The 24,976-nt window shown below is 37.7% G+C and overlaps 4 protein-coding genes across 5 annotated transcripts; 1 reads left to right on the top strand and 3 right to left on the bottom strand.

Moving 5' to 3' along the window:
* Positions 1-2,712: 2,712 nt before the first annotated feature.
* Positions 2,713-6,075, bottom strand: LOC121256518 (photosynthetic NDH subunit of lumenal location 5, chloroplastic-like). Of its 2 annotated transcripts, none has more exons than XM_041157347.1 (7): positions 5,905-6,061; positions 5,526-5,750; positions 5,015-5,165; positions 4,768-4,856; positions 3,883-3,937; positions 3,644-3,729; positions 2,713-3,030 (listed from the first exon to the last, which is right to left on the bottom strand). In XM_041157347.1, exons 1-7 carry the CDS (start codon positions 5,926-5,928, stop codon positions 2,878-2,880), a joined length of 783 nt encoding a protein of 260 aa, XP_041013281.1. In that variant the 5' UTR covers positions 5,929-6,061; the 3' UTR covers positions 2,713-2,877. The 2 variants fall into 2 exon arrangements, 1 of the variants encoding a protein (XP_041013281.1); XR_005939017.1 differs by lacking the exon at positions 2,713-3,030 and adding an exon at positions 3,074-3,275 and having other exon boundaries at positions 3,543-3,729; positions 5,905-6,075.
* An 831-nt stretch (positions 6,076-6,906) lies between these two features.
* On the top strand, positions 6,907-10,770 carry LOC121256521 (4-sulfomuconolactone hydrolase). The gene is made up of 10 exons (XM_041157352.1): positions 6,907-7,181; positions 7,343-7,414; positions 7,660-7,739; positions 8,245-8,344; positions 8,423-8,476; positions 9,138-9,215; positions 9,471-9,568; positions 9,664-9,721; positions 10,233-10,354; positions 10,485-10,770. Exons 1-10 carry the CDS (start codon positions 6,972-6,974, stop codon positions 10,639-10,641), a joined length of 1,029 nt encoding a protein of 342 aa, XP_041013286.1. The 5' UTR covers positions 6,907-6,971; the 3' UTR covers positions 10,642-10,770.
* Positions 10,771-11,472: 702 nt separating this feature from the next.
* On the bottom strand, positions 11,473-21,257 carry LOC121254999 (protein ESSENTIAL FOR POTEXVIRUS ACCUMULATION 1-like). The gene is made up of 11 exons (XM_041155296.1): positions 20,810-21,257; positions 20,004-20,066; positions 19,800-19,873; positions 16,349-17,200; positions 16,125-16,218; positions 15,880-16,044; positions 15,012-15,713; positions 12,742-14,895; positions 12,571-12,643; positions 12,065-12,210; positions 11,473-11,986 (listed from the first exon to the last, which is right to left on the bottom strand). Exons 1-11 carry the CDS (start codon positions 20,883-20,885, stop codon positions 11,649-11,651), a joined length of 4,737 nt encoding a protein of 1,578 aa, XP_041011230.1. The 5' UTR covers positions 20,886-21,257; the 3' UTR covers positions 11,473-11,648.
* Positions 21,258-23,194: 1,937 nt separating this feature from the next.
* On the bottom strand, positions 23,195-24,868 carry LOC121254998 (nuclear autoantigenic sperm protein-like). The gene has a single exon (XM_041155295.1). It carries the CDS (start codon positions 24,866-24,868, stop codon positions 23,195-23,197), a length of 1,674 nt encoding a protein of 557 aa, XP_041011229.1.
* Between the last annotated feature and the right edge of the window lie 108 nt (positions 24,869-24,976).

Raw genomic sequence — 24,976 nt, 5'->3', positions numbered from 1 at the left:
ACCCACTGAGTTTTATGACAAAAACAAATGAGGTACCTTCAGTTCCAAAAGCCAATTTTCATTACCAAAAGGGGTTAACATGTAGAAAGTTTTAATTAGTTGAGAATGATTAGGATAAGGAATTGATGAGTTTTAGAATTTTTTTTATTTCTTTAAAATATATATTAACAATGTTTTCTGGTGGATATATAAAATGACATAACATTGACAATTCGAACTTTAAAAAATAATTATCTTTTTATTTTCAAAAAAGGAAAGTAACAGAGACAAAAACAAAGTCTGGTTTACGGTGGCAAATCATTATCAAGAAATTAGGTATCCACTGGTTTGATAGCACCATGATGACTGTATAATGATTTATTTATTATTATTATATTCAGAAAGTCCACCGACAAAATCTGAGAAAATTGAGGGAGGGGTCGTCACGCTTCTCCACAACCAAACGTCCCGTCGTTTTCCAATTCCACGTGATTGATCTCCACCTTCCATTCCACGTGGCACTATCCTAGTTACACAACAAGCTATCTGTACATGTGGGGCTTGTATCCCTGTCTTATGTTGTGGCCACTGAGAGTAGTTGTGTGGGGCCCCCAAAAGATTGTACAGAAACCCATTCGGATCTCCGTTTCTTTGATTTTCCTTTTTTTTTTAGTTTCTAACTTTCTACGGGCCACCTCAGTCAGTGAGTCACGTTGTCTGGAGCATTTTTATTTTATTATAAGAATTTATGTTAATTAAAATTGATATTTTGAATTATATATTAAAATAAAAAAAATATCATATTATTCATACTTTAAAAAATATCTAAGAAGTTTTTATAAAATTGCCTTCAATATAATGGTCTTTATCATCTGCAATCAATAACATGGAAGTCTATAGTGATCTGACCTATAGCACATAGAATTGTTCCACGTATATATAATACTCCATTTTCCCATGTAATGAAGAAGTTTCTCCCGCATGTCATATGAACTCCCTCGTTCTTTTTATCCAACCAGACTAACTTAGTCTTCGCCCCATTTAACTAATTGAGAATAATTAATAGTAGATTCTATAAAAATAAATTTATAAATTAGTGTAATTTTATATGATATGTTAAATCTACTTTACAATAAAAATTAAGAACTGTTACAAATACAAATAGATTACATAAAAAAGAAATTACAAAGTTATAATAGTATCCGTTAGACCTATTTTATAATAAAATTAACTTTACAAGCTACCATAATTATCAAGTTATTTTAGTTTGTGAATTTACTTTTATGTAATCTATTTGTATCTAGTATATAAAAATTTCTTTATAATCTAACATATCACATCAAATTATATTAGTTTATACATTTATTTTTATGTCGGTTGGACTGAACCTATACTTATCCCACTCACAGCTGACAGCCCTGAAGAACCAAAATATCTCTTCTTCTAAAGAAAAAGATAGAGATTAAAGTACGTGCGACAAATTAAGGGTACTACTACTAAATAAATATCGGAGAAGCCGTGTAAATCTAGATTCAAAAGTTATGACAAGAAATCGATCTAGATGTCTTAATATTGTTCGTAGAAGTGATACAGGTCAAGTGTATTGAGTCTTTGTAACATAAATCCTACAATATTGATGATTTTTGTACTAATTACGCAGAAATGCATGTGGAGCAGCATTAGCCCACCGAGAACCATATTGGAGCAAGAACTTGGTGGAGAAAATGAACCCTACATTTTCAGTGGAACATCGCGTGGAAAACGTGAGAGCTTTGTCCTCTTCCCCCCATAATCTTGGCTACATTTTTTCTCCAATCTAATAGGTAGACCAAATTTAAAACAAAAAAGAAAAGCTAGTGGAATCGAGATAGTCTTAGTTCTGCTTTTAACTTTCTTAAATATACTTTAAGGCTGCGCTTAGATTCTAAGATGATCTTAGTTAATCCGTAAATAATAGTGTTTTGTAAATTACATTGATATGTATTTGAATATATGAAATAGATTAAGATATATTTAACTTTTTTTTTTTATAGAAAACTGAAAAAGTAGAAAAAATCCATCAATAATTAATTTAAGATGAGTTGAGATCAATTTAACAACACATCTAAAATAAATGTTCACAAGTGAAAAATAAATTAACTATCTTTTGTACAACGGAATCTTGTCATTTGCTTAAAACTGGTTCCGTGCTATCCATTGGAGGACACGTTCATATGGGCCGGCATTCAGCAAAACACGGGCTTGCTGGCTCCGGCCCATTGAAAGGTTCATTCGGTTTTGGATAGATTGGCGAGCCCAACAAAAGCTGCGTTTCTGAGTTCACTGAAGTAGGCTGTTTGGGATTCATACTTATTAGGCCCTCGTACACTACCACATGCAAAATGAGAAAATAAGCTTAATTCAACCAAAGCATAATGGAATTGTGAATAAATCACGTCAAGCTTCACATTAACCCGTTGCCATCTGATTCGAATTGCACGTAATGTATGAAAATTCTACCGTATTCAACTCTAGACCTTGTGTAAAGATCTCAACTTTGGTTAAAAGTGTTTGACACAGAAAGTGTTTCATCTTATCAAAACAATTTTCTTAAATTTTCACATAAAATATAATAAACAATTCAACTTTTTCAAATTTCAAAATAATAAAATTATTAAAAAATAATATTTTATTCAACTTTCAACTTAAACTATCTCATCTCATCTCATTTCATCTCTTTATAAACACCGCACCTTAATGGTAGGACTTTACTTCTTTATGGGATAGAAAAAAAAAAAAAAAAAAAAAAATCCCTTGGTGCAGAACTAATCCAAAGAAGAGTCCTCTAAATTGGGTACCATAGTCCCCAACAGTTCCTAAAAGAAGCAAAGGAAAAGATAAAAGCTGGGAACATCCACATTAGACTGTTGGAAGCTCACCACATTCAGCAATGACCACCTTCTTTCTAGGACGGTCTCCTCGGTCGGTCTCTTGGGATCCAATTAGCCTAACAACATCCATGCCTTCCACAACTTGCCCAAAGACAACATGCCTTTGATCCAGCCATGATGTCTGCCAATTATCAGATATAGATATTATAACTCACGTCACGAAAGCCATAACATGACATGATCTTCTGATCACTATCACTAAGCAAATGCGACGTTCCGTCAAACAAACTAGCTCACAGATATAGAAATGGTATTGTTTAATTGGGCACTCAATTAAAGTTCAAATCAGCAGTCCAGTATGTATTCAACAGCCAAAAGCTTATGAAGATACCTGTATTGGTAGTAGACAATGCAGAAAGGAAGAATAACCGACATAAGAGTACTTCAGAAACAAAATAAGAAAAAAAAAATCCTAATCCTCCCTGATAGGGCTTGCACAGGACAATTTAGCTGACCGCCTCCTGCAAATTATCTATTTCTGGGTTCGAAAGTGGCACTTCTGGTCAACTGCTCTGCCATTCGAATATACAAACTAGCAACTGGTGCCCATTTTTATTCAGAGATTACATTACCAGCAAACAGACATAGAAACATATATTTCCGATGTGTATTCTCGAATCTCTAAAGTAGAATTCCATAACAAAAGAACATAGGAACAAATAACAGTAAAGCATTTAAAATTTCTCCGCCAATTAGAAATAGCATCATAGAAGGCTTCTACTACGTTTAGTTACCTTGACAGTGCATATGAAGAATTGACTCCTATTCGTGTTGGGGCCTGCATTTGCCATGCTAACAACTCCCGGTCCAACATGAGACACTGCAAATTATCATTAAGTTGTGCAAGGGCACAGTCAAAAAAAAAAAAAAAATTTTTTTGAAGAGTTGACCACAAGCATTATCTAAGGTGGGCTTCAATTGACAGAGTCCCAACCTTTTGCAACAGTGTTATGAGGAGTAAAAATTAACTTACACTTGAAGTTCTCATCTTTAAATGTCCGACCATATATACTTTTACCTCCAGTACCCTACACAAATTTTGAGTTGAGTAGAATTAGCTGGTGGATGTAGTAATAAGTTCAGGCTTGAACTCCCATTAAAACAGAACCAAAGGTTACAAAATAAAACGTTAAAACTTCCGAGGGTGCGGTGCAGGGGACCGGAGTTTACTCTGCAGAGGTGGGTCTGAAGGGCCCTACCTTGGAGAGGTTCCCCGACATCAAAAAAAAAAAAAAATTAACTTTTCCTTTTCCATAAGCAGAACACAAGATGGACACCTGGCATTTGTTCGAAATACAATGACCAATAATGTGATAAAGAGATTCAGCGTTGGAAAGAGAATAAAGGCCAAGAAGAAATCCATGCAACTTGCCCTAAGAAGTTGGAACAACACTTTGCTCAGTCAAGCATATGAACCTCACTCTGATGCTAGAGTCCAATGAGAATTTCATTTGAATACTCAGGTAAATCATTTTACCAGAACCCAGTATAAATTATATATTGAGGTTTAAATCAAACGGATGTAAGGGAAACAGTAAGGGAAACAAAACTATATTTCACAATGGAAAACATTGAGGGAGCCATGAACAAGCTGAATTGACTCTTTCTTCTTCTATAAAACTTGGCTTCTTACCAATCTATATAAAGCCCAAAAAATGCTTTATTACAGTGGCCAACAAACTCAAATGCTGCAAATTGGTTGAAATTTTTTTATGTTAAATCTTATTGAACTTTTTTGTCAATTCAAAGCCTGATTGAAAAGATTAGCAACAAAAAACCAACGATACTGATGATGCAGTCATTATTGCAGTGGACAAAAAATTATCCATGAATGTAGAAGTGTGAGAAAAGCACTCACATTTCCCTTATCAAAGTCCCCTCCTTGAATCATGAAATCCTTGATTATACGATGAAATGTGGAACCTTTGTACCCAAATCCCTTCTCTCCTAATCAAGATACAAGATTGATAATTCAGAGTGAATTTGCATACCGAATGGAGAGAATGAAGGTTGAATGAAATGCATCCAAAAAGGTCACCTAAATAAGATAACTGAAAGAAGGCAAGAAAACTCAACTTGTACCACCAAAAAACTAATAAAACAACCTGTGCAAAGGGCACGGAAGTTCTCTGCCGTTTGGGGCACATCATCACCGTACAACCCGATCACAATCCTTCCAGCAAGCTTCCCTACTGGATTCCCAACGCTAATATCAAAATACACCTTGTTGGTAACTTTTGATTGTAAAGTCGCTTCCTGAAATCGAATGAAGAGAAGACGAAAGCTCGCTAACAGAGCACACAATTCTACAACGTTTAGCTCTTAATGCCTCAAACTTCTCACTAACCCACTAATCCACATTTAAGCGTCGTTGGCAAAGCACTTCGAAATCCAGCAAATATACGAGTTCATTCATTCTGATTGATACTAATCTTAGAAACGTTGATACGTAGACTAGATTACGGTTTGCTAGCATAACATCCGCAAACAAAATAGAAGCATCAGAACAAAAGTAATTATTTTTGTTTCTTTCCTCCAAATTTCCTTTAAACTTTCTGCCATATCCGCACCAACCAAGAGAGTTAACAGAAAATGCATTAGAAAGAAAACCCTAACCTCAGCACTGGCCCTGACCGAGCTACGAAGGACGGGCCTCCTCCCACAAGGGTTCGACGACGAATATTTGAAATGGGTTATAAGCAAAGACCGGGAGGCGAAGCCCAATGCAGACTGTGAAATGTCCGACGGCGACGCAAAACTCCGAATCTTAACCAAACTACACGTGGGATTCGGAACCCCGATCTCGCCCTTTCGTGGACCGGGTAGCGACGCCACACTCGGCTGCAAGTCCAAGAAAACCGTGTCAGAGAGAAAGAATCGGACGAGAAATATGTAGTTTTTCTTTTAAAGGAATTTCAAACTAAATTCCTATTGGTTTCCGAGAAAGTGTAGGAAAAAGAAAATGAGAAGTAAGAGCAAGAGAGGGTTTCTTTACAAGGGCTGTAAAAGAGGCCGCCATTGACGGAGGTGGAGTTGGAGTTGGGACAGTGAAGGTGAGTGCGCGAGTGATGAGGCGAACGGGGAACTGGTCAAGCTGGTTCTTTTAACAATGCAAAGGGACGATGCTTTCAAGCTGAGTTTGACCAAAGGCCTTCCTGTAAAATGACCAGAAACTCCCCTATGCTTTTCACAAATGACGATTGCATCCTCTGGCAATGGCATCATTCCTATTTTCGAAGATAATAGTTGCAGTCGAGATTATATAAGTATTGTGTAATTATTTTGAAAAAAATAAATAAATATAAGATTTATATAAAAAATAATAATTATAATAATATATTATACTCTTTTTTAAAATAATTATATATCGTTTATAAGCTTCACGATTATATGTAACATTTTTTTTTCTCAACATATGTAACATTACTCCTTTAGAAATATTTTCAACCCTCATTCCTAATATGTAATTTATTATGAATCACTCTTCATTTTCACACCTTATATTTATAATTTTTTAATAGAATGAAGATATTTTTCATAAAATATGTAAATATTTTTATAAGATGTGGAGTGTGGGGTATGGAGTGATAAATAGTAGTTAATGAGAAAATTTTTTTTTCCTTGTATAGATCTTTTATTTGAAAATTTTTTCTTATCACCTATTATTTACTACTACACACTATATTTTATGAAAAATAATCTCACACTTTATAAAAAATACTTTACATCTTATAAAAAAGTTATAAATATGAAATATGAGAGTAAATAGTGACCCCGTAGAATTACACATTAAGTTATTTTTCTTTAATAATTATATCAAGTTAGGTGTTTTAAAAAAAAAATATTTTATGGGTTTTTCATTTTAGGAAATATACTTGAAACTAGTCAATATTTCCAATGATCCATATTCCTGAAAATATCTTAATCTGTTAGGACTACACTGTCGACCTAACAGCCATAGCGTCGCCATTATATGTACTAAATGAAAATTCTTGGTTATTTTCTTCGCGACCCTTCGTCTATTTTTCGCTATACCACAACTTGGAAGTCTGCGTAGCCACAATGGCAGTGCGGTTAAAGCATTTACTTTCGGTTCCGGTCCCTCATTATCAACTTAATTATTCTCAACGACCCGCGTCTTTTGCAAAGAAATCCCATTCCCAGTCCAGATTACCTGCAACCAAAATGGCAGCCAGTGGAATTGATCGCACAGCTCCTTCTCCCACTAAAGTTATAGATTCACATTTGCATGTATGGGCATCTCCTCAAGAGGTAAAACTCACTCCCTCCATTTGTGAAGGAACTCATCTCAAGTTCTCATAATCAATGTTTTCAATGTGTGATTACTTTTAGAGTGTTTATTTTTATTTTATTTTTCTCTCGGATGCCGAAAAGGGTGAAATTTGCATGTTTTTTTGTTCTATTTTCTGAAGGCTGCTGATAAATATCCTTATTTTCCTGGCCAAGAGCCCACTTTGCCCGGAAACGCCGATTTCTTACTTGAGGTATGCCTTTTATGCAACTTATGTGTGTTTATCTCTCCCTGTATTTCATGCTTTATTGGTGATATTTTGATGAGGTTCTCAGGATTTGTTGGAAACATATTGGAGTTTTGCTTTTGGTCATGAACTGTTTATGTCTGTCCAATTTGGATCAAATATTTGCTTTTGAAGGATGTACTTATTTCCTTTTGAGTATGAAAAAGAAATCCCATATTTTTCTGAACGCATATGTTTCTTTCTATCCACAGTGTATGGAAGAAGCGGGCGTAGATGGTGCACTGATTGTACAGCCCATTAATCATAAGTTCGATCATTCTCTGGTGACAAGGTCTGTTGACAACAAACTTAAAATCCCACATGTGCATGTTAAAAACAGCCCATATGAATTTTTTTCTCGGCATATATGAAACAGCCAGCGCAACTTATACTCATGTAGAAGTGAGTAGAACCCAGCATCTGGAATGGTATATTGTAGTTACCTCATGGAAGTCATAGCTTAAAATTTATACTTTTAGCTTTTGAGGACCTTTTCATTTTCCATTAAACACAGATTTTCAAAGACAGGCATGGTCAGGGGTCAGAACTGGTTCATTGGTTGGTAGCATGTTTTATAACTCCCACACTTTTCATGCTCCATAAAAAACGTGGGCTTTTGTTTGTGCTAGCCAAACAGTGAATTGGCGGGACCTGCAGTTGCATGTTTCTTTTTTTCTTGGTTTATTATATGGATTTCAAATTTTTTCCTTATTTGATTTCTTCCATGTTATGTTCATTCCCACGCAACAGCATAGCAGCATAAGCTATTGCCTTATGCCTATTTGATCCTTGAACAGTGTCCTGAAGAAGTACCCAACCAAATTTATTGGTTGCTGCCTCGCAAATCCAGCAGAAGATGGAAGTGGGGTTAAGCAGCTTGAACATCTCGTTTTAAAGGTTTCCAGACAACCCCATGTACCCACTATTTTGTCTCTGAGGAATTATTATGTTTGACACAATCTACTTTCATGCCAGGATGGCTATCGAGCTGTTCGCTTTAACCCATATTTGTGGCCATCTGGTCAACAGGTAGTAATCAGCCAGTAGGCGTTGTCTCAACTATTTGTCCTGATTTTTTTTCTTTACTCTCGTTGATTTCATAAGTCAGCCTTTTGAAAACTAGATACATATGCTAAGGTTTTATGCACTAGTTAGTTGATTGTCTTGGATGAAGCAAGGGAATTTTCTGCTCTTTTCACATACATTAAACTCTTAAATGCTGACTGTCCCCCATGGACCCAGAGATATCCCCTGAAAGCATCTGATTCCTGAAAGAGAGATAAGAATATGACTAACTATTCATATCTCAAATTGGAAGTTTCTTTCCAGAATTCCCACCCAATGGTCTGCGAATCCCTATAACTATATTGCATGTGCATGTGCATGTGGTGCTGAAGAGGGCAAATACATTTGAAGTTATTTTGCCATATGATAAATAATATATATATATATGCCACATAAGACCATTAAAATATAATGTTGTATGTTTCCTTGCAATACCCCCCTCACATGGCATGTCCTGAGTCTCTTACAGCTGTGCTAGATTTTTAACGCATATCAAGGAAGCGACAGCTGCTTTTTGTCCCTCTGTACTCTTCATCACTTTTTATCCGTACATATTCTCTTGCATGTGCTAAATTCTGATGTTCATGTTTGAAATATTCCTTGCATTTTTTTTTTCTTTTTGCAGATGACAAATGAAGTTGGGAAGGCAATTTTTTCCAGGGCAGGAGAACTTGGAGTGCCAGTTGGTTTCATGTGTATGAAGGTATTCTGATTCTACTCAATTCGAACCACATTAGCAAAAAAAAAAAAAAAAAACAACTTATTTGTAAAATGTATTTTAACTTGCTGTTATCTTTCACAAGCTTGTTCTTCCAAGTGACAGAAGGATTCTACTCACTAATTCATGTGCTCAATTCATTTGTATTCACCTACTTTGTGGCTGAGACAATATCTGGGTACATAAATATTGGATGCCCGTGGTAAAGATTGTAATGTATTAATCAGATGGATATTCCAGGGTCTCAGTCTGCATGTTTCGGAGATTGAGAAACTTTGTACAGAATTTCCATCAACAGTTGTTTTGCTTGATCATTTGGCATTCTGCAAGCCACCATTGTGAGTTCTTTCAGAACTTCACTCTAGGTTAAGAAAAGCTTTTCAATCCTGATAGAAAGCGATATAAATTTTCTTCATTTGCTGTCAATTTTCAGAAATGATGATGAAAGCCTGGCCTTCGCTGAGCTTTTAAAGCTATCTAGATTCCCACAGGTAACGTGTCCTGTATACCTTTAAATGACACAGCATGGATGTAATTCCTGCTTTCCTCCCAACTACATTTGCCATCTTGAGATCACAAAGGCTGATCATACTTTGAACTAAGATATCATGTTCTTGGAGTGCATTTTGTTTTCACTTTCTTTTGCTAGAAACTGACACCTTATAATTGCATGAACATGTGTCGAGCTTTACTTGAGGAACCTTAAGTTCTTTACTACACAGGGAGGGTTCCCGAGGTAATTGTATTTCTAAGATGCATGTAACAGATTAGTTTGTGATGACATCGATTACTTATTAAAAAAAAGATTAGTTTGTGATCACGTAAGCTTTTATTACAAGTTTCAAATGCTGCCTCTGTACTACATCTGTCAAATGCCCGAGCATGGGTCCTTGTAACTCAGGCATTCTTGTTTTTCTCCTGTTCTCTTTTGTTAGGGAGTTTTAGCAGTCAGTGTGTTGATGTCTAACGCACTTGATGCATGATATGAATATTAATTTGCAGGTCTATGTAAAATTCAGTGCGGTTTTCAGGGTGTCAAGAATGCCATTTCCATATCAGGATTTATCCCACCCATTGTCCCAAGTTGTATCCAGCTTCGGTGCTAACCGTGTCATGTGGGGCAGGTAGCTCCATCTTTTCTTTATACTGCTCATTTAATTTAAAGATAATGTTTCATATTCTTCAAGGCAATAAAATATGTAATAAGCAAATGGGCAAACTCTTTTTTTCTTCCTGAATACTTTTTTATTGCAGTGACTTCCCCTTTGTTGTTCCGCAATGCGGATATAAAGGAGCAAAAGATGCGGTGACCCATATTGCCAATCAAGTTCCCTTATTATCGTCTGAATTGGAGTGGATAATGGGTAAAACAGTCATGCAACTCTTCCAAGGCCAATGGCTTCAGTCTTGAAACAATGTTTTGGTTTGGATCATTGAACACTAGTTATTTAGTCTGGTGATGATAGAAATCTTCATCGTTGTTTGTCACGTAATTCTAACCGAAAACTACCTATTTTACTGTATAATTTTCATGAGTCTCCGTTGCGTGCCTTCTGGATGTTGCTTGCTTGTAAAGTTGAAAACTATGCGAGATTGAGCTGAGCTCGATGCTCTCACTGGGTAGGTGTGATGTGCGGATGGAAATAAGCAATACAAAGTGAAGTAGCATGGGACTGACAAGTTTCATTGAAAGAAAGCAAGGGAAGAAAAGAAAAATAAGGAAGAAATGCACAACCCTCCCAGAAGAAGTCCCAAAAAACAAAGTGATTTATATATTCACTCTTAATTAGAAAGCACTAAGTAAAATTTATTGATGGACTTATAACACAGATGCTTGGGAAATTAGATGGAATGAAAATTTTGTGAATAATAGTAAAATAATTTATAAATAATAGTAAAATAGTTTGAGTTAAGTATTTTTTAGATTTTGAAAAAAGAATTAAAAAGTTGAAAAAAAAAATATTATAAAGTTAAAATATTGTTAGAATATAATTTTTTAATATAATTTTTATTTTAAAATTTGAAAAAGTTGAATTGTTTTTTATTTTTTGTTTAAAAGTTTTGAAAAATTGTAATAAATAGGTTGATAGTGTTTGTGTTATGTTTGAAAATGACATGAAAATAATTTTCAAACATCCCCCTTATTAACAACCATAAATGTTGTAGAGCCTTATAAATATTACCCCCAAATCTAGGCTTAGAGCCTTAGAGAGGTGAACTGGCATTTGAGATGTATATGATATGATGGAAGATTTCCTTTATAAACCTTGTTAGTCTGTACAGAACTAAACCCCGTCACTACACCGCACACCCTGTAAGAATGAAAGAATTTTCTTGGCAGAAGCATTTTATGCCAAGGGTTTTGAATACAACTTCTAAAAAATGCACAACAGAAAGAAAATACAAATCTTAAAAGGGCTAATCCTCTATGCGTTGAATTTCACCCATCATGATGCGATTGCTGGTGACTTTGAAACCAAGGAGAGCAGGATCAATTTGCCTCCCTTTCTTCCCCTTCTTTTTGCCACTTCGTCCCCCTTGTGTTCCATCTGTTGTCTCTGAAAATCCTGCCATTGACTGAGCCTCTGCCGGAAGTGTCTTTTTGGCATTACTCTTCAACATATCTATAAATGATGCCTCCGAAACATCAGCATCTCCGCAAGAAGAAGTACGCCGAAAAAGTATGTCTTTCTTGCCGGATGCCATGATGTCCGAACCTTGGTTTACTAAATTCACACCTGGGTCTCGTCTACCCCCTGAAGATTTAGAGAAAATATCATCAACAACTTTATGAAGGAGAAGAAAGGAGTAAGAAGAATTTGAAAAGTATGTACCATCGGCAGCACCACTTATAGAAATTTTCCCTCTCATTACTGGATCTGAGACCAGCTCAGACAATCCTTCCTGTGATGATGAGTTGTGGGAGACAGGAGGACGTCTCAGCAAGATGTTCTCTGGCCCTTTGGATGGAACAGGCACCCTGGCAGGAAGTCCATCAAAGAAACAAAAATCAGTTAAGTATGTCAGAGTCTTGCATGATTCTATCATTATAAGAAAGAAAAGTACAAAAATGAATAAGAAAAACAGCAATCAAGAGTGGCATATCATAATAAGAATTATAACAGTTCTCCCACACCCTCTCCAAGGTCTCCGTGCAATTTACTCCATTCCATCTCTATACTCATAAACCAATAATTTTGACAAGTACCAAAAGCCAGCTAGTAATTTTTTATCGAAAGGTATCCAGTTCCTTTAGTACAGCTCTAATGAAATAGAGCTACCGGGGTTTTCTCTTCAACAAAGAGTCAACTTATAAAGCATCAAAACTAAGGAAACTTACCGCTCCTTAGAGATTTCCTCCACAAATGAATTACTAGATCCAATCTTATCATTGTAGAAGCCTGTTTTCCCACCTGGGTACAAATTTAGAAAAAAAACCTTATCACTGTTGATACAAGCATAACACAATGGCTTGAAAAGAAACAATTGAGACTGAAACTTTTTGCGGTACCAATTGATGATTGCCTGCAAAGGGCATTAAATGAAATCTCCCCACGATCTAGAGCAGACAAACCAGCTTGCTCAACCATGTCTTCTTGAATCTCGAAAATCGGACCCTTCCCCAAACCCTCACTTATGGACCCATACTTCCTCCCATCAGCTTCTGAGAACTCGTGGCTCGTAGATGACTTGGCAATCATGTTAGAGTTTTTGTAAATTGCCTGACCAATCTCATTGATGCCTGCCAAGTGTGACTCTCCCTCAATCAATGCTCCAGAATCAGATCTAAATGGCATGGTTTCACTGCTGGCCCGCTCATCCTGCAGTGGTTCAAATGAATGAGAACCATAAGAGCCCACTTGAAATGATTTAGTCAGACATGCTTCTTCGTCTAGATGAACACTGAATGGGTGATCCGAGTAGCCTGACCCAGAATAAAGGCCAGATGGTGCCCTTGTTTCCTTGCCAGCATCTAATGGCTCTGTAGATTGATGACCTGATTTCTGATGAAGCAGTTCCATCAACAATTGTTTTGACTTCTCATCATTGAACCCATCCGACATCCATAAGGATGCATCTTTAGAAGTTCTTTTAGCTTCTGACTCCCTTTTCTGTCGTTCAGCATTAATATGCAGTTGTTGAATCCGAGATTCCATCCAGTCATTCTCCAGCTGCTCATTGTTCTCAGGCCAGCGGCCCTCAATTGCATCCAATTGCGAGGCATGAAATTGATTGGGAACCAAAAGATGGTGGGGATTATGAGGGTGGATACTAGATGAATATGTACCCACTTGAGCATTAGATTGCATACGTGTACTTGGTTCTTGCATATCTAAACCATGAGCACGGGCCATAGCTAGAACATCCAGATTCATCCCTGGAGCACCAGCAGGCAAAGACATTGACCGCTCAAATTGCATTGAGGCAGGGTCATAGCGCTCTTGCCAAAGGCGCTCCTGTAATGAAACATTCCGCTCAAGATGATTCAGATGCTCCTCGTGGGATGGCCGCTGATAAACATCCAATGGGCCAAACCCTGAAGAATGAGCACGGTGAGAAGCAGCATGACTGCTGAGAAACTGATCAGATTCATCTGCTGGCCATATGGAACCCATATGCCTCTCCCCCTCGATGCCTGTCCGCTGCCTCAATCCCATTAACTGCCGAGCCTGCAGCTGGTCTTGTTGAAGAAGCTGTTGCTCCAGTGACGGCATCTGTCCATGCTGTGTGTGTGATATAAGCTCAAGTAAATCTCTCTGACGATCTTGTTGTGGCATGTGATTGAATTTTGCACGAATAAGTTGATCTAAAGATGGATCAATATGCCTTAAAGGATGATGAGACTGTTGTTGCAGTTCGTGTAGAAGGTGTTGCTCTAATAAAACCTGATCAAGAACATTGTTGGCTCTGATAGGATCTACATGTGACTGCCCAAGCCCTTGATCGTGCAATTGACTACGTAAAAACTGTTCAAGAAGCACCTGCCGGACTTGAGATTGCTGTTGCTCCTGCAAAAGCTTTTTCTGTTGATGAAACTGCTGCTGTTGCTGCAATTGATGATGTTGTTGGAGCTGAATCTGCCGTTGCTGTTGCAACTGAAGAGTCATAAGATGATCCAGATCCGGTGCAGAAAGGTTGGCCAAGTGTTGGTGGTGTATAAGATTCTGACTAGGCACATGTTCTAAAACTGATTCATTTAAATGTGCATGAGACAACAAATTTCTCTGTTGGAGTTGCTGCTGCTGAAATTGTTGTGCCATAAGCTGCTCTGCTAAATCAAAATGGTTGGATTCCTGCTCCATCAGTGACAAATGACGGGCAGCCATGGCATCTTGATACAAGTTGGGGTCAGGAAGTGTATTTTTTCTATAAACATCAGACCATGTCTCTGTAGGAAGAGCTGGATCAGCCATAGCACCAAACGGAGCATCCCTTCCCATGCTCGACAGAATGGATGGCTTCGTATGTTTTGTATGACCTTCAAGTTCAGACCAGAGTAAGCCAAAGGGATGCAACTTATTATCATTTTGATTTGGTAGTCCAGGTTCTGTCAATTCATTCGGAAAAGGACGGGTGAAAGAATTTTCGGAAGAATGATGATTGCTCCCACTAGATTTCGCAATAGAATATCCAGTGTTTCCTGGTCTTCCCGGAAACACAATTTCTGGGAAAAAAAAAGGAGGAACAATGAGAATTCTTTTTGTGAAAGTTGAATCAATCTGTTACAATAATTGAAAATAAGAAAATAATCACCAGAAACACTAATAATAGAAAACAAACCTTCTTCTTGTGTATTAAACTTGGGAAAGCGTTGACCCTCAGAATGAGGCAGTTGCAATGAGACCTCAGGCTCAGATACTCTTGACGGAACATGCTGAGCAGAAATACTATTGAATTCAGGCAGCGGCTGGCAAAGGTCATTTACTGCAGATGAATTGCTTTTCAAAATAGAAGCAGGAGCAGTTAAACTAGCCTCTGACTCTTCACATAGCTCTAACTTAGAGTTTGTTTCTGTGCTATTGGCATATCCATTGTTGACCTTCAGATAAGGCATGAGTTTACCCAATTCTTGGAAAGGTGTTCCCTCAGGAGCATCTGCCAAGCGGACTAGCAAGTCTGTCCCAAAAAATCCTTGTTCAAACCATAAAACAATGTCAGCCCCAACAAATGGTCCCTGGGTCACCCCTTGAGGATCAATGTAGAACAAACTTAACTCCTCATGTGGGGTTACCCTTTCTAAGTCATTCTTGTCAGTGCTGCCACTTTGATTCTGCTCAGGAGAAGGCAAAACAAAGAGAGAACTTGAATCGACAGGAAGCTTGGATCTCATATCAAATGAAGTGGGAAACTTAATGGCATCAAACTGAGCATGTGTGGTAAAGTCAGAGTCTGCCATCTGCCATCTTTCACCAACATTGATCAGAGAAGGACCATGCTGATGAGTACCATCAATCTCTAAGACACCTTGGACACCATTACTTTCTGAAAACTTTGGGCCAACCCATGAATTGCTCCAGTAATTTTATCTTCTGCAGTATATCTTTCTGTAAATGACGTACATTCAGAATCTTTCAGATGTAGAATTAACCAAAATTAAACAAATAGGGTTCAAAGATATGCCCCAAGGGTCAGTTAAGCAGTTACTCACCATCTACCATTTTCCTCTGTGAGCCATATTTCAATAAGGTACCACCATCATCAGCTTGATATACGTCCTCAATTGCAGCTTCATGTGAATTATCAACAACCTCTTCAGTGAGAATTGAGGGCAAGAAGCCCTGATTTTGTTCAGTTGAGTCTAATTCTTCAGCATCTAGACAAGGAACCGCTTTGCAAGATTTAGACCAAGCATAAATGTATAACACAAGTTAAAAGCAACTGAGCTGAAAATACCTGTTAAATTTTCTGTCGATCTTCCCTTCCTATTTGAACTGTACATCATCCCACTACTTGTGATCTTTCCCCTCCATATATCACCACGGATGGCCTGTTAACATTACATGGACCAATTACGAGCACAACAGATTTTAGCAAGTTACAAGGAAAATGGATCTTTGTTATACACAAAAATCAAATGAGAAGAAAAAGTGAATTAATTACAGGATTCAATTAACTACCTCCTCTTCAGCATCAGGGGTGACAAAAGCCAATGGTTCAATAAAACCTACTTCAGTAATAGGGGGTAACTCCATCTCAGCTGGCATGGTAGTAAAAGATGGACCAAGCTTTTGCCTCCGATATATGTCAAGAAGCTTTCCCCTTGGGTACAAAAAAGAAATAATTGAGTCACTTGGTCTCCCAGGGACACTTTCACATTTGGCAAAATGAGATGCACCAACGGGACCTGCTGATGAACCTCTCCCAATAGCATTTGACCTTCCTCGTCCAAGAGTAAATCCCAAGCTTGAACCCTCTACCCGTCCTCTCTCAGGTCCAAATCCAGGTGCTGCCCGGTAGGCATTTGAACCACCAGAATGAACCTCCAATCTATGGCGTGGCCTCCATTTATCACGAGAATCAGAGTCACGCTCAGAAGCTGAACGGTTGCTGCTAACAAAAGATTGATTGTCACTGTGAGCATCTTCCTTTTCTACATCTGTCCTCTTCTCAGTTCGAGAATCCTTATCTTTGTCTTCAGGGCCCCATCTAGATGACCATTTGCTATCACGCCGTGTTTCATGCCCAGAAGTACGACCCTCATGCCACCGATCAGAGGTAGGCAATGCTCTACTTTCACCTGTTTCTCTGACTGAGGCATTGTCAACACGGCGTTCGGCCTTCCTGCGATCTCTTCTAGCACCGAGTAAGCCAGTTTCTCTTTCCTCCTCACGCCAGCGACGGCTGCTTTCATTGTCAGTGACAGTCCTCCTCCAATCTTTCCTGTCCTCAGATCCATCCAAACGCCAGCCCTCTTTATGGTTGGGGTCAGTAGGGTTTCCAAAAGAAGCAGAAGTTGGAGCACGCATTTCCTGTTACACATAGATATCACTAAATATGGTTACCCATTGTGACAAATGGAAATTACAACAAAACCTTTGGGAATATTCATGCAAACCTGGCCATATTGTCAAGTTGAAAATAATCAAAATTAAAAAGAAATGATAATAAAACTGAATACCATTAGTCTATAATATTCATACATCACAAAACATTCAAACAATAAATTGCTGAAGATGCTTAAATAGGACTAACAGCCCAAGAGATTACACACCATCTAACCTCAATTTATTTAGTTACACAAAAAGTATTATCATAAACTCCACTTCTTAGAAATGGGCATCATATTGGAAGTTTGTGGACATTGTATTGGAAGGCACGTGCCTCTAGCATGGAGTATCAATAGCCCTCCCACTATGAAAAAATAAGGGATGAAGCTGAAAGATATGGTACCAAAGATGGGCTAAGTGAGTGGCTAGAATACCAAAATAAGGGATCTGTGTTTAGACACGAATGCAAGATCAAGCAGATCACGTGTTTTCTGAAAGTAAGCATTTAAGAAATACCTGACAAGAATGAATCAACTTTGTGACCTTCATTGGATCTTGCTTTATATGGAGAGGAGATTCAGCTCAAGCCAAATGAGCGTTAGTATAAATGTAACACCCCAATAAAAAACCCAAACCACATGGATTATACTCCAAAATGACTAGTCAATGATACAATTGGAGTCTCATTGGAACATTATAAAGAGTAAGAACTTCTCCTTCTCAAGCTATGTGAGATCTCATACACCACCTACCTTATCCTCTTATCATATGGGGTATCACAATCTCTCCCCCCCTTAAATTCCCGTCGGGCCCATCCGTCGTAGGTGGCACGACTCAAGTCCCACATTTCTAGTTGGAATAGACTCTGATACCATTTGTAATGCCTCAATAGAAGGTCCAAACCACATGGACTATACTAAAAAAAAACATTTGTCAATGATATAATTGGAGCCCCATTGGAACATTATAAAGAGTAAGAACGTCTCCTTACCAAGCACAATGTGGGATCTCATACCCTACCTACCTTATCCTCTTATCATATGGGGTATCACAATAAACTATTTTTTTTAACAGGTAAATGAGCCTTAATATAAACTAATTGGGGCCTGCTACATGGATTATTTTCTGCCACTCAACTCCATCTAGGATTATATCCTCAATTCTCTATAGAACAACCACGTGTTTCCTTATGATTTCAACTTAAATAATTTTTTGCCTCCCTTTCTCCCACTTTATTTTTCCACATTGATAAATCACTCTCACATTGGTGCATTTGAAAGCCTCTGATGCACAACTCTCTCCCTCTTTTTTTTTATAACCGTGGGTTTCCTGGCCAGCTTGCGTGCACCTCGACGCACAACTCTCTCCCTCTTATCTCAAATGGTGCCACCCTAACTTTCTCTCATGAATTTAAATGAAAGCAATAAATCTAGTTGGTGTCACCATTTACGTACTTCTTTTATTAGTGGATCAGACAAAACAGGCACCTCTATTTCTGCCAGTTTTCCATTATTCTCTTATTTTTTAAATAGAAAATTGGTGCAAAAATTTACAGGGTACCGTCCCCTTTAAAAACAATTAAAGACTGATGTACAAAAAGGGAGCTACCGTCAAGAATGTGCTCCATGATCATATCCAAATCAACTCAATCATCAAAATTAGCTCTAAGTTGACAGCTACCTTAATGTCTATGTTTCAATTATTATTATTATTTTTATATGCATATAGGTTGCAACTATTAAAAATGCCCAAACTCAAATATAATCTAATTCTCAGGAGAATATCTAATGTCTAACAGGAACATCAAGGAAAGGCACATATGCACCTCAGAGTACTGTGGGATATCAACCTATCACTTTAGCCTTGGAAAATTCAGATATAAAGGGTATGCGTACACACCATAGGGAGGGATGATGAACAGGAGGGGAAAAAAATTAAAAAACAAATTTTCTATAACAGAATTCCCAAAAGAAAGTAATTAAAATTCTGATGAGAAGCCTAGAAGGGTGGTGGATCTTCTGGATTGTTTGAGAGGTTTTCAGGTAATCCCAAAATTGCAGCCATATGGAAAATGATTCCTTTGTCTCATGTGGTGTATTTGGCTTGAAAGGAATGGTCGGAGTTATGAAGACTAGGAATGCTAATCGGAAGAGCTTAGATGTTTCTCTTTCCAATGTTATTTCTTTGGGTCTTTGCAATTTTTTTTTATTATTATTTTTTTTTGGGGGGGGGGGGGTAATTTTCATGATTTTCTTGTATACTTTTCTAGCTCCTAAATTGTAATTAGGTGTTCTCTCTTGTATACTCCCTAGAAGACACTGAAAGAGATTACCAACAACTTAGTTATGACACCAACTAACAAGCAACTTCTAAGAACCTTTTTTTATGGCAAAATAGAAGTTGCATTTAGATAGTGACAAGTTTGTAGTCAAGATACCAACTGGGCTCCAAATACTAAAAAACACCTATTGATACAGTAGATATATACCAGAACCTCCAATATGGACACAAAATAAGATAACGTTTGCACATCTATGTCACTTTATTGCCAAAAGAAAAGCAAAAAGAAACTGAATTATACCATCTTAGGCTCAGTTGGTTTAGCATAAAGCCACTGGGGTGACAGAGGTATGCTACTTTCTGATGCCACCTGATCTGCAATAATGAAAATTAACAACTCTTTACATCAGAACAGAAACAGGAGGCAAAATGACAGCATGTAACACGCATAGGACTCAATAGTTCATCCTTTTGGCAAGAAATAAATCCAACTCAACAACAATACCTTTCAACTCATCAAGCAACCCCATAAGTGCCCTGTCCTCTTCATTCCCTTCAGCAGCTTCTCCTGGCATAGTATGAACAAGATGAAAACACTTATTATGTTAAGCTTCCATTTGCAAAGTGCAACTGGAAACAAACAATTTCCCATCACAAAAGCAATCAAATCCACCCCAGGGCACCCATAAATAAATAGAGAAAGAAATAGCTTATAATTGTTGTCCTGAAACGTGTATAAGAGCTCAGCGCTCAATCGAAAACAGATAGAATGCTCCAAGCACTGAACCAAAATGCTCAGAGCTCTAAAATAGGAAAGATTTCAGCCAAATAAATAACTAACTTCCCAATAGCCATCCTCATGGGCCAACAAATCTCGGACAAAAAATCAATTTCATTCCTGGGCACTCATGAACTAAACCGTAAAAGACTAGAACAACCCTGTGGTTATATAAACCCCTAAAATTCTGTACTGGAACGGAAAAAAAAAAATGAAACCAACATAAATAAATAAAAATGATCTGAAATATGACCAATAAAAGGGAATAAAAATCAGAAACGTATTTGCAGATTATATTGAAAACCCTAATTGACGGGGCTGATTGCTCAAAAAAGAAAATGAAGTAATACACCACAAACTATGATGCTCCAGATCAACAACCCCTAATCTCGCATCGAATCCAAATCTTGCGAACCATCGGCTACGAGGTTTTGCATTTTCGGAATAAGCCAAACCAATCGAAACCGATGAAAATCTCGAACAAATTCAAATGAAAAAGAAAAACGAAGTAGAGTGGAAGAGCGGGGAAATACCTTTGAAGGTCCAGGAGTGATCGGAAGGTTTAGATGAGATGAGATCGTCCGGAAGATCGAGCTTGCCTTCCCCCATTAATGAGTCGCGAGATTGAGCGCGCGAGATTGAGCGCGCGAGAGCGAGAGCGAGAGAGAAAGAGAGAAGGAAGATCCAATCGAGCTAGACAAACAAACACCGACGCACACCGGATTGGAGCTCCGAAGATACAAAGCCAAGGTAGTCAAGAGGGAGATAGAGAGGGAGAGAAGGAGGCACAAGGGAGAGTAGCTGAGGTAATTGTGGAATTTAGGAGGTTCGGGTAATATAGGGTTTCGGAAACAGCTTTTGGGAGCACTCGCAGGAGGCAGAGGGGGAAAGAGAGATGAGAAGGGTGAGGGAGGGTTTGGGTGGTAGTCACGGCACCCAAATCAACTAATCAAGTAGAATCATTTCCGCCGGTTGCTTATTCAACAATTTACATTTCTTTCTTCTTTTTTTTTTTTTTTTTTTTTTTCTAATCTTGTTTCAATTTCATCTGGGATAAGATGCAGTAATTCCTTATTTTTATTTGAGATCCAATTGTATACATTGATTACAAAATAAGCTGGTAACATATTCTGTCAAATCATTAATTTGTTATAACGCAGAGTTTTATAGTTGTAATATTTTTCATTTTAAGTTAACAAAATAATAATACTTTTTTAGTGCATAATGGATTTTTTTTTTCTTGTATATGATATCATATCTTAATAAATTTTTACATCGACGAATATATATATATATATATATATATATATATATAAAGCAATGGACTTTTAATTAATTATATGTCGGTCAACTAGGCCTAAAAGCACGATAACGTCCATGAACTCCTCGCTCAATTTTTAATTCAAAGTTTACATTTAAGTCATGGACTCATTGTAGTTGATGTGTGAGATTGCAATAGAAAATATAACTATTAACAAATTATTAAATGTTTAATAACCAAATGTTTAAACTACTTTTAAACATATTATATTTGTTTAAAAATAAATTAAGAAATACTTTTTGATGTAAAAATGACCATCATAAGTTTTTTTTTTAAATTATAACTATATTCTTAAAAGTTCAAAATTTATAATTATTTAAAAATTATATAAATATTTTTGTTCATTAATAATTTTTTTAAAATTTGAACTACATCTAGAATGATGCTTTTCTTTTTAGTTTATTGAGATTAAATGCATATTTAGGATTGCAATAAGAAATATAATTTATAGCTTTAAAGTTTATAACTTATAACTTAAATAATAATTTATATTATTAAAATGTTATATACTATTTGTCGTTTGATAACTATATGTTTAAAATATTTTTAAATATGTTACTTTATTTGAAAATAGATTAAAAAATATTTTTGATATAAAAATAACAATTATTTAAATTTTTAAAGATTATAACATCAAACATATTATTAATATTTTCATCTATTAACAGTCTTTTTAAAATTTCAATTATATTCTATATTATTCAAAAAAATACATTTAGGAAAAAAATCAAATATATTTTTTAATTTATTTAAGATTAAAAGTGTTAATATGTTATATCCAAATAACTTAATTTTTTCATTAAAAATCTTTTAAAATTATTTAAATACTTTTTAACACTCGTACCGCAATTCTAAACAAACTTTAAAAATATTTTAATACGCAAAACCTAAAACACTTTTTAACACTCTTATCGCAATCCGAAAGGGACCGAGTCTACGTAACAAACATCCAATTAATTAAAGATGAGCATCCATTTGGCCGTTTTCAAAAGATGAATAGCCATGCTATTAATCTCTTTACAATACAAAAGATTTGCAAGGCATTTGGTTTCTCCTTTTGCTCCCTCGACGAATTTATAAGCATTTGGTTTTACAATATTCCACAATGGGCCTTTTTTCACAATCTTTGGAATTGGGACTTGAGGCATTTCCTCCACAAATGAATAAACAGAAACGAAGGAACAGCTCCTAAAACAAACTCCTTTTGGCCGTTTTCTCATCACTGCATCGGTTAAACATCATTGGCCCCTCCATCAATGTTTCTGCAACATCATTCATTCTCCCTAAAAATGACTCCTAACACTCAACTTAACATTTCGAAACTGCCCTTGGTCCCCCTACGAACGCAGCAAGGCTATTTACCTTGCGTCCTAACAAATTATAGAGTCCACACGGCATATTGCAACAAAAAACAAACAGTAAATTATGCTTATGAATTACATGTTACAATTAACTCCAACGAGACTTGCCAAAAAGAAACACATCTCTGTATATTGAAAATCTCAACAAGGAAAAGGAACACACACAGACATCAACCATCCACACAGTCCAAAACCGGACTCTACTCAAGTGCTCTCCCAAACCCTCGATCTATCTCTTATCTCTTCCCACAGTTCCTTGTATCTTTCAAATTTTGCACATCATCTACATCCCCAGCAGCTAGCCTCTTCTTCTTTCTCCTCAACTTTTCACAAATGAAAGCCCTCTCCATCTGTCCAACCCGCTGCGACAGCGAGTTTAATAATCTTGTCTGCATCTCGTTCCTCACGAAGAGCTCTGCCATCAACCTCGTCATTCTCTCGTTGTCCTCCATTATCCTTTCCAGCAGCTCACTGCTCCTCTTGCTCTCCACTCTCCCTCCAGGACCGTCACATTCTTCTTTCACGCTCCCGTATTTATTATCAATCTTCAATTGCTCCTCTTGCTTCGACGAGTTTTCCTCAACCACTTCATCCAAACTCTCAGGGTCGGTGGAAGAACCAGAAGCAGTTTGACTCGTCCCTACGCTCTCTTCCATACATTCATTAGCAGAAGGAGCTCCTTCATGATCCTCAACCAGTTCTTCACCCTTTGCCTCCATTTCGTTACCGGCTGTATCGGCTCCTCCGACCTTCTCCGAATTCTCACAAACCTGCTCCAAAGCTTGCAATTTTAGAGTCTTATCGGGCTCTCCAATAGGCGTTGACTCAGAAACGTTCGTTGTCTCAGACTCAACCGAATTAGGTGCTAAATCATCATCCATCTCTCCATCCTTCACCTCCATTTCGGTGCCTGATGCATCAACGCCACCCAAATCCACGTTCTCCGACTCCTCCGAATTCTTGCAAGCCTGCTCCAGAACTTGCAATTTTAGAGTCTCATCAGGCTCTACATCAGGCGTTGGTCGAGCAACGCCCGTTCTCTCAGACTCAACCGAATTAGGTCCCATATCATAATCTATCTCTCCATCGTTGACCTCCATTTCCATACCTGCTGCATCAACACCACCCAAATCCACCTTCTCTGACTCCTCATAAGCCTTTTCCGGAGCTTGCAACTTGTGAGTCCCATACGGCTCTATGGTAGCCATCCTCGAATCAGGGATAGACTCAGCGTCGTTGATTTTCTCAGAATCAACCGAATCAGGTACCGAATCTTCAACTTCATCCTCCACCTCCTCCAACGTTTCACGATCCACCGATAAATTGCAGGAATTATCCACCATATTACCGGTGGAAGATTCAGTTTCAGAAGCTTGCGCTCGCAAATCATCACCTTCCATTCTCGAAGGTTCTTGGTTTGGATGCACGGCTTCGGCCTGGAGAGTTTCACCGACATGACCTACATTTTGTTCGCCGGACGCAATCGCGTCCACTAACTCCTGCAACGCGATCGCCCTCTTGATAACTGCCTTCCTGCAGTCCCTAATCCCAGAATCCACACCTCTCACCGAGTCTAACTTGAAGAGCAAACTCATCAGCGTCTCGTTCACCCTCAGCCTCTCCTTGGGATCACTCCGGATTGACTCCTTCGTGGCCTTCTCTGACATCTTCCTATCTATCTCGTCGACCTTCCTCCTTATCGCCGCGATCTCCCTCATGCTCTTCCTCACAAGGAACCCCCGGAACACCTTCTGAATCTTCAGCGCCGAGTCGGACATGTTCCGCTCCGACCCGACGAAGTGGACTGGGATAGACACCACCTTCCGAGAGGGAGTCGCTTTCCGCTGCACAGGGACTTCTCTCGCTCTCGATGGGAAACTCCAATGGTTTGTGAAGAAGGGACTATCCATCACAGATGATCAAAATAAGAGAACCGAACTGGAATTCTCCTGGTAAGAACTAAGAAGCGTAGTAATTATGGCTTTTGAGATTTTGGAAATTGCTTTCTGTGGCTCAAA

The sequence above is a fragment of the Juglans microcarpa x Juglans regia genome, chromosome 3D (genome assembly GCF_004785595.1).
Source record: "Juglans microcarpa x Juglans regia isolate MS1-56 chromosome 3D, Jm3101_v1.0, whole genome shotgun sequence".
Lineage (NCBI taxonomy): Eukaryota > Viridiplantae > Streptophyta > Magnoliopsida > Fagales > Juglandaceae > Juglans > Juglans microcarpa x Juglans regia.
Note: the sequence above shows the minus strand (reverse complement) of the source record. Positions and strands in the feature narration are given on the sequence as shown.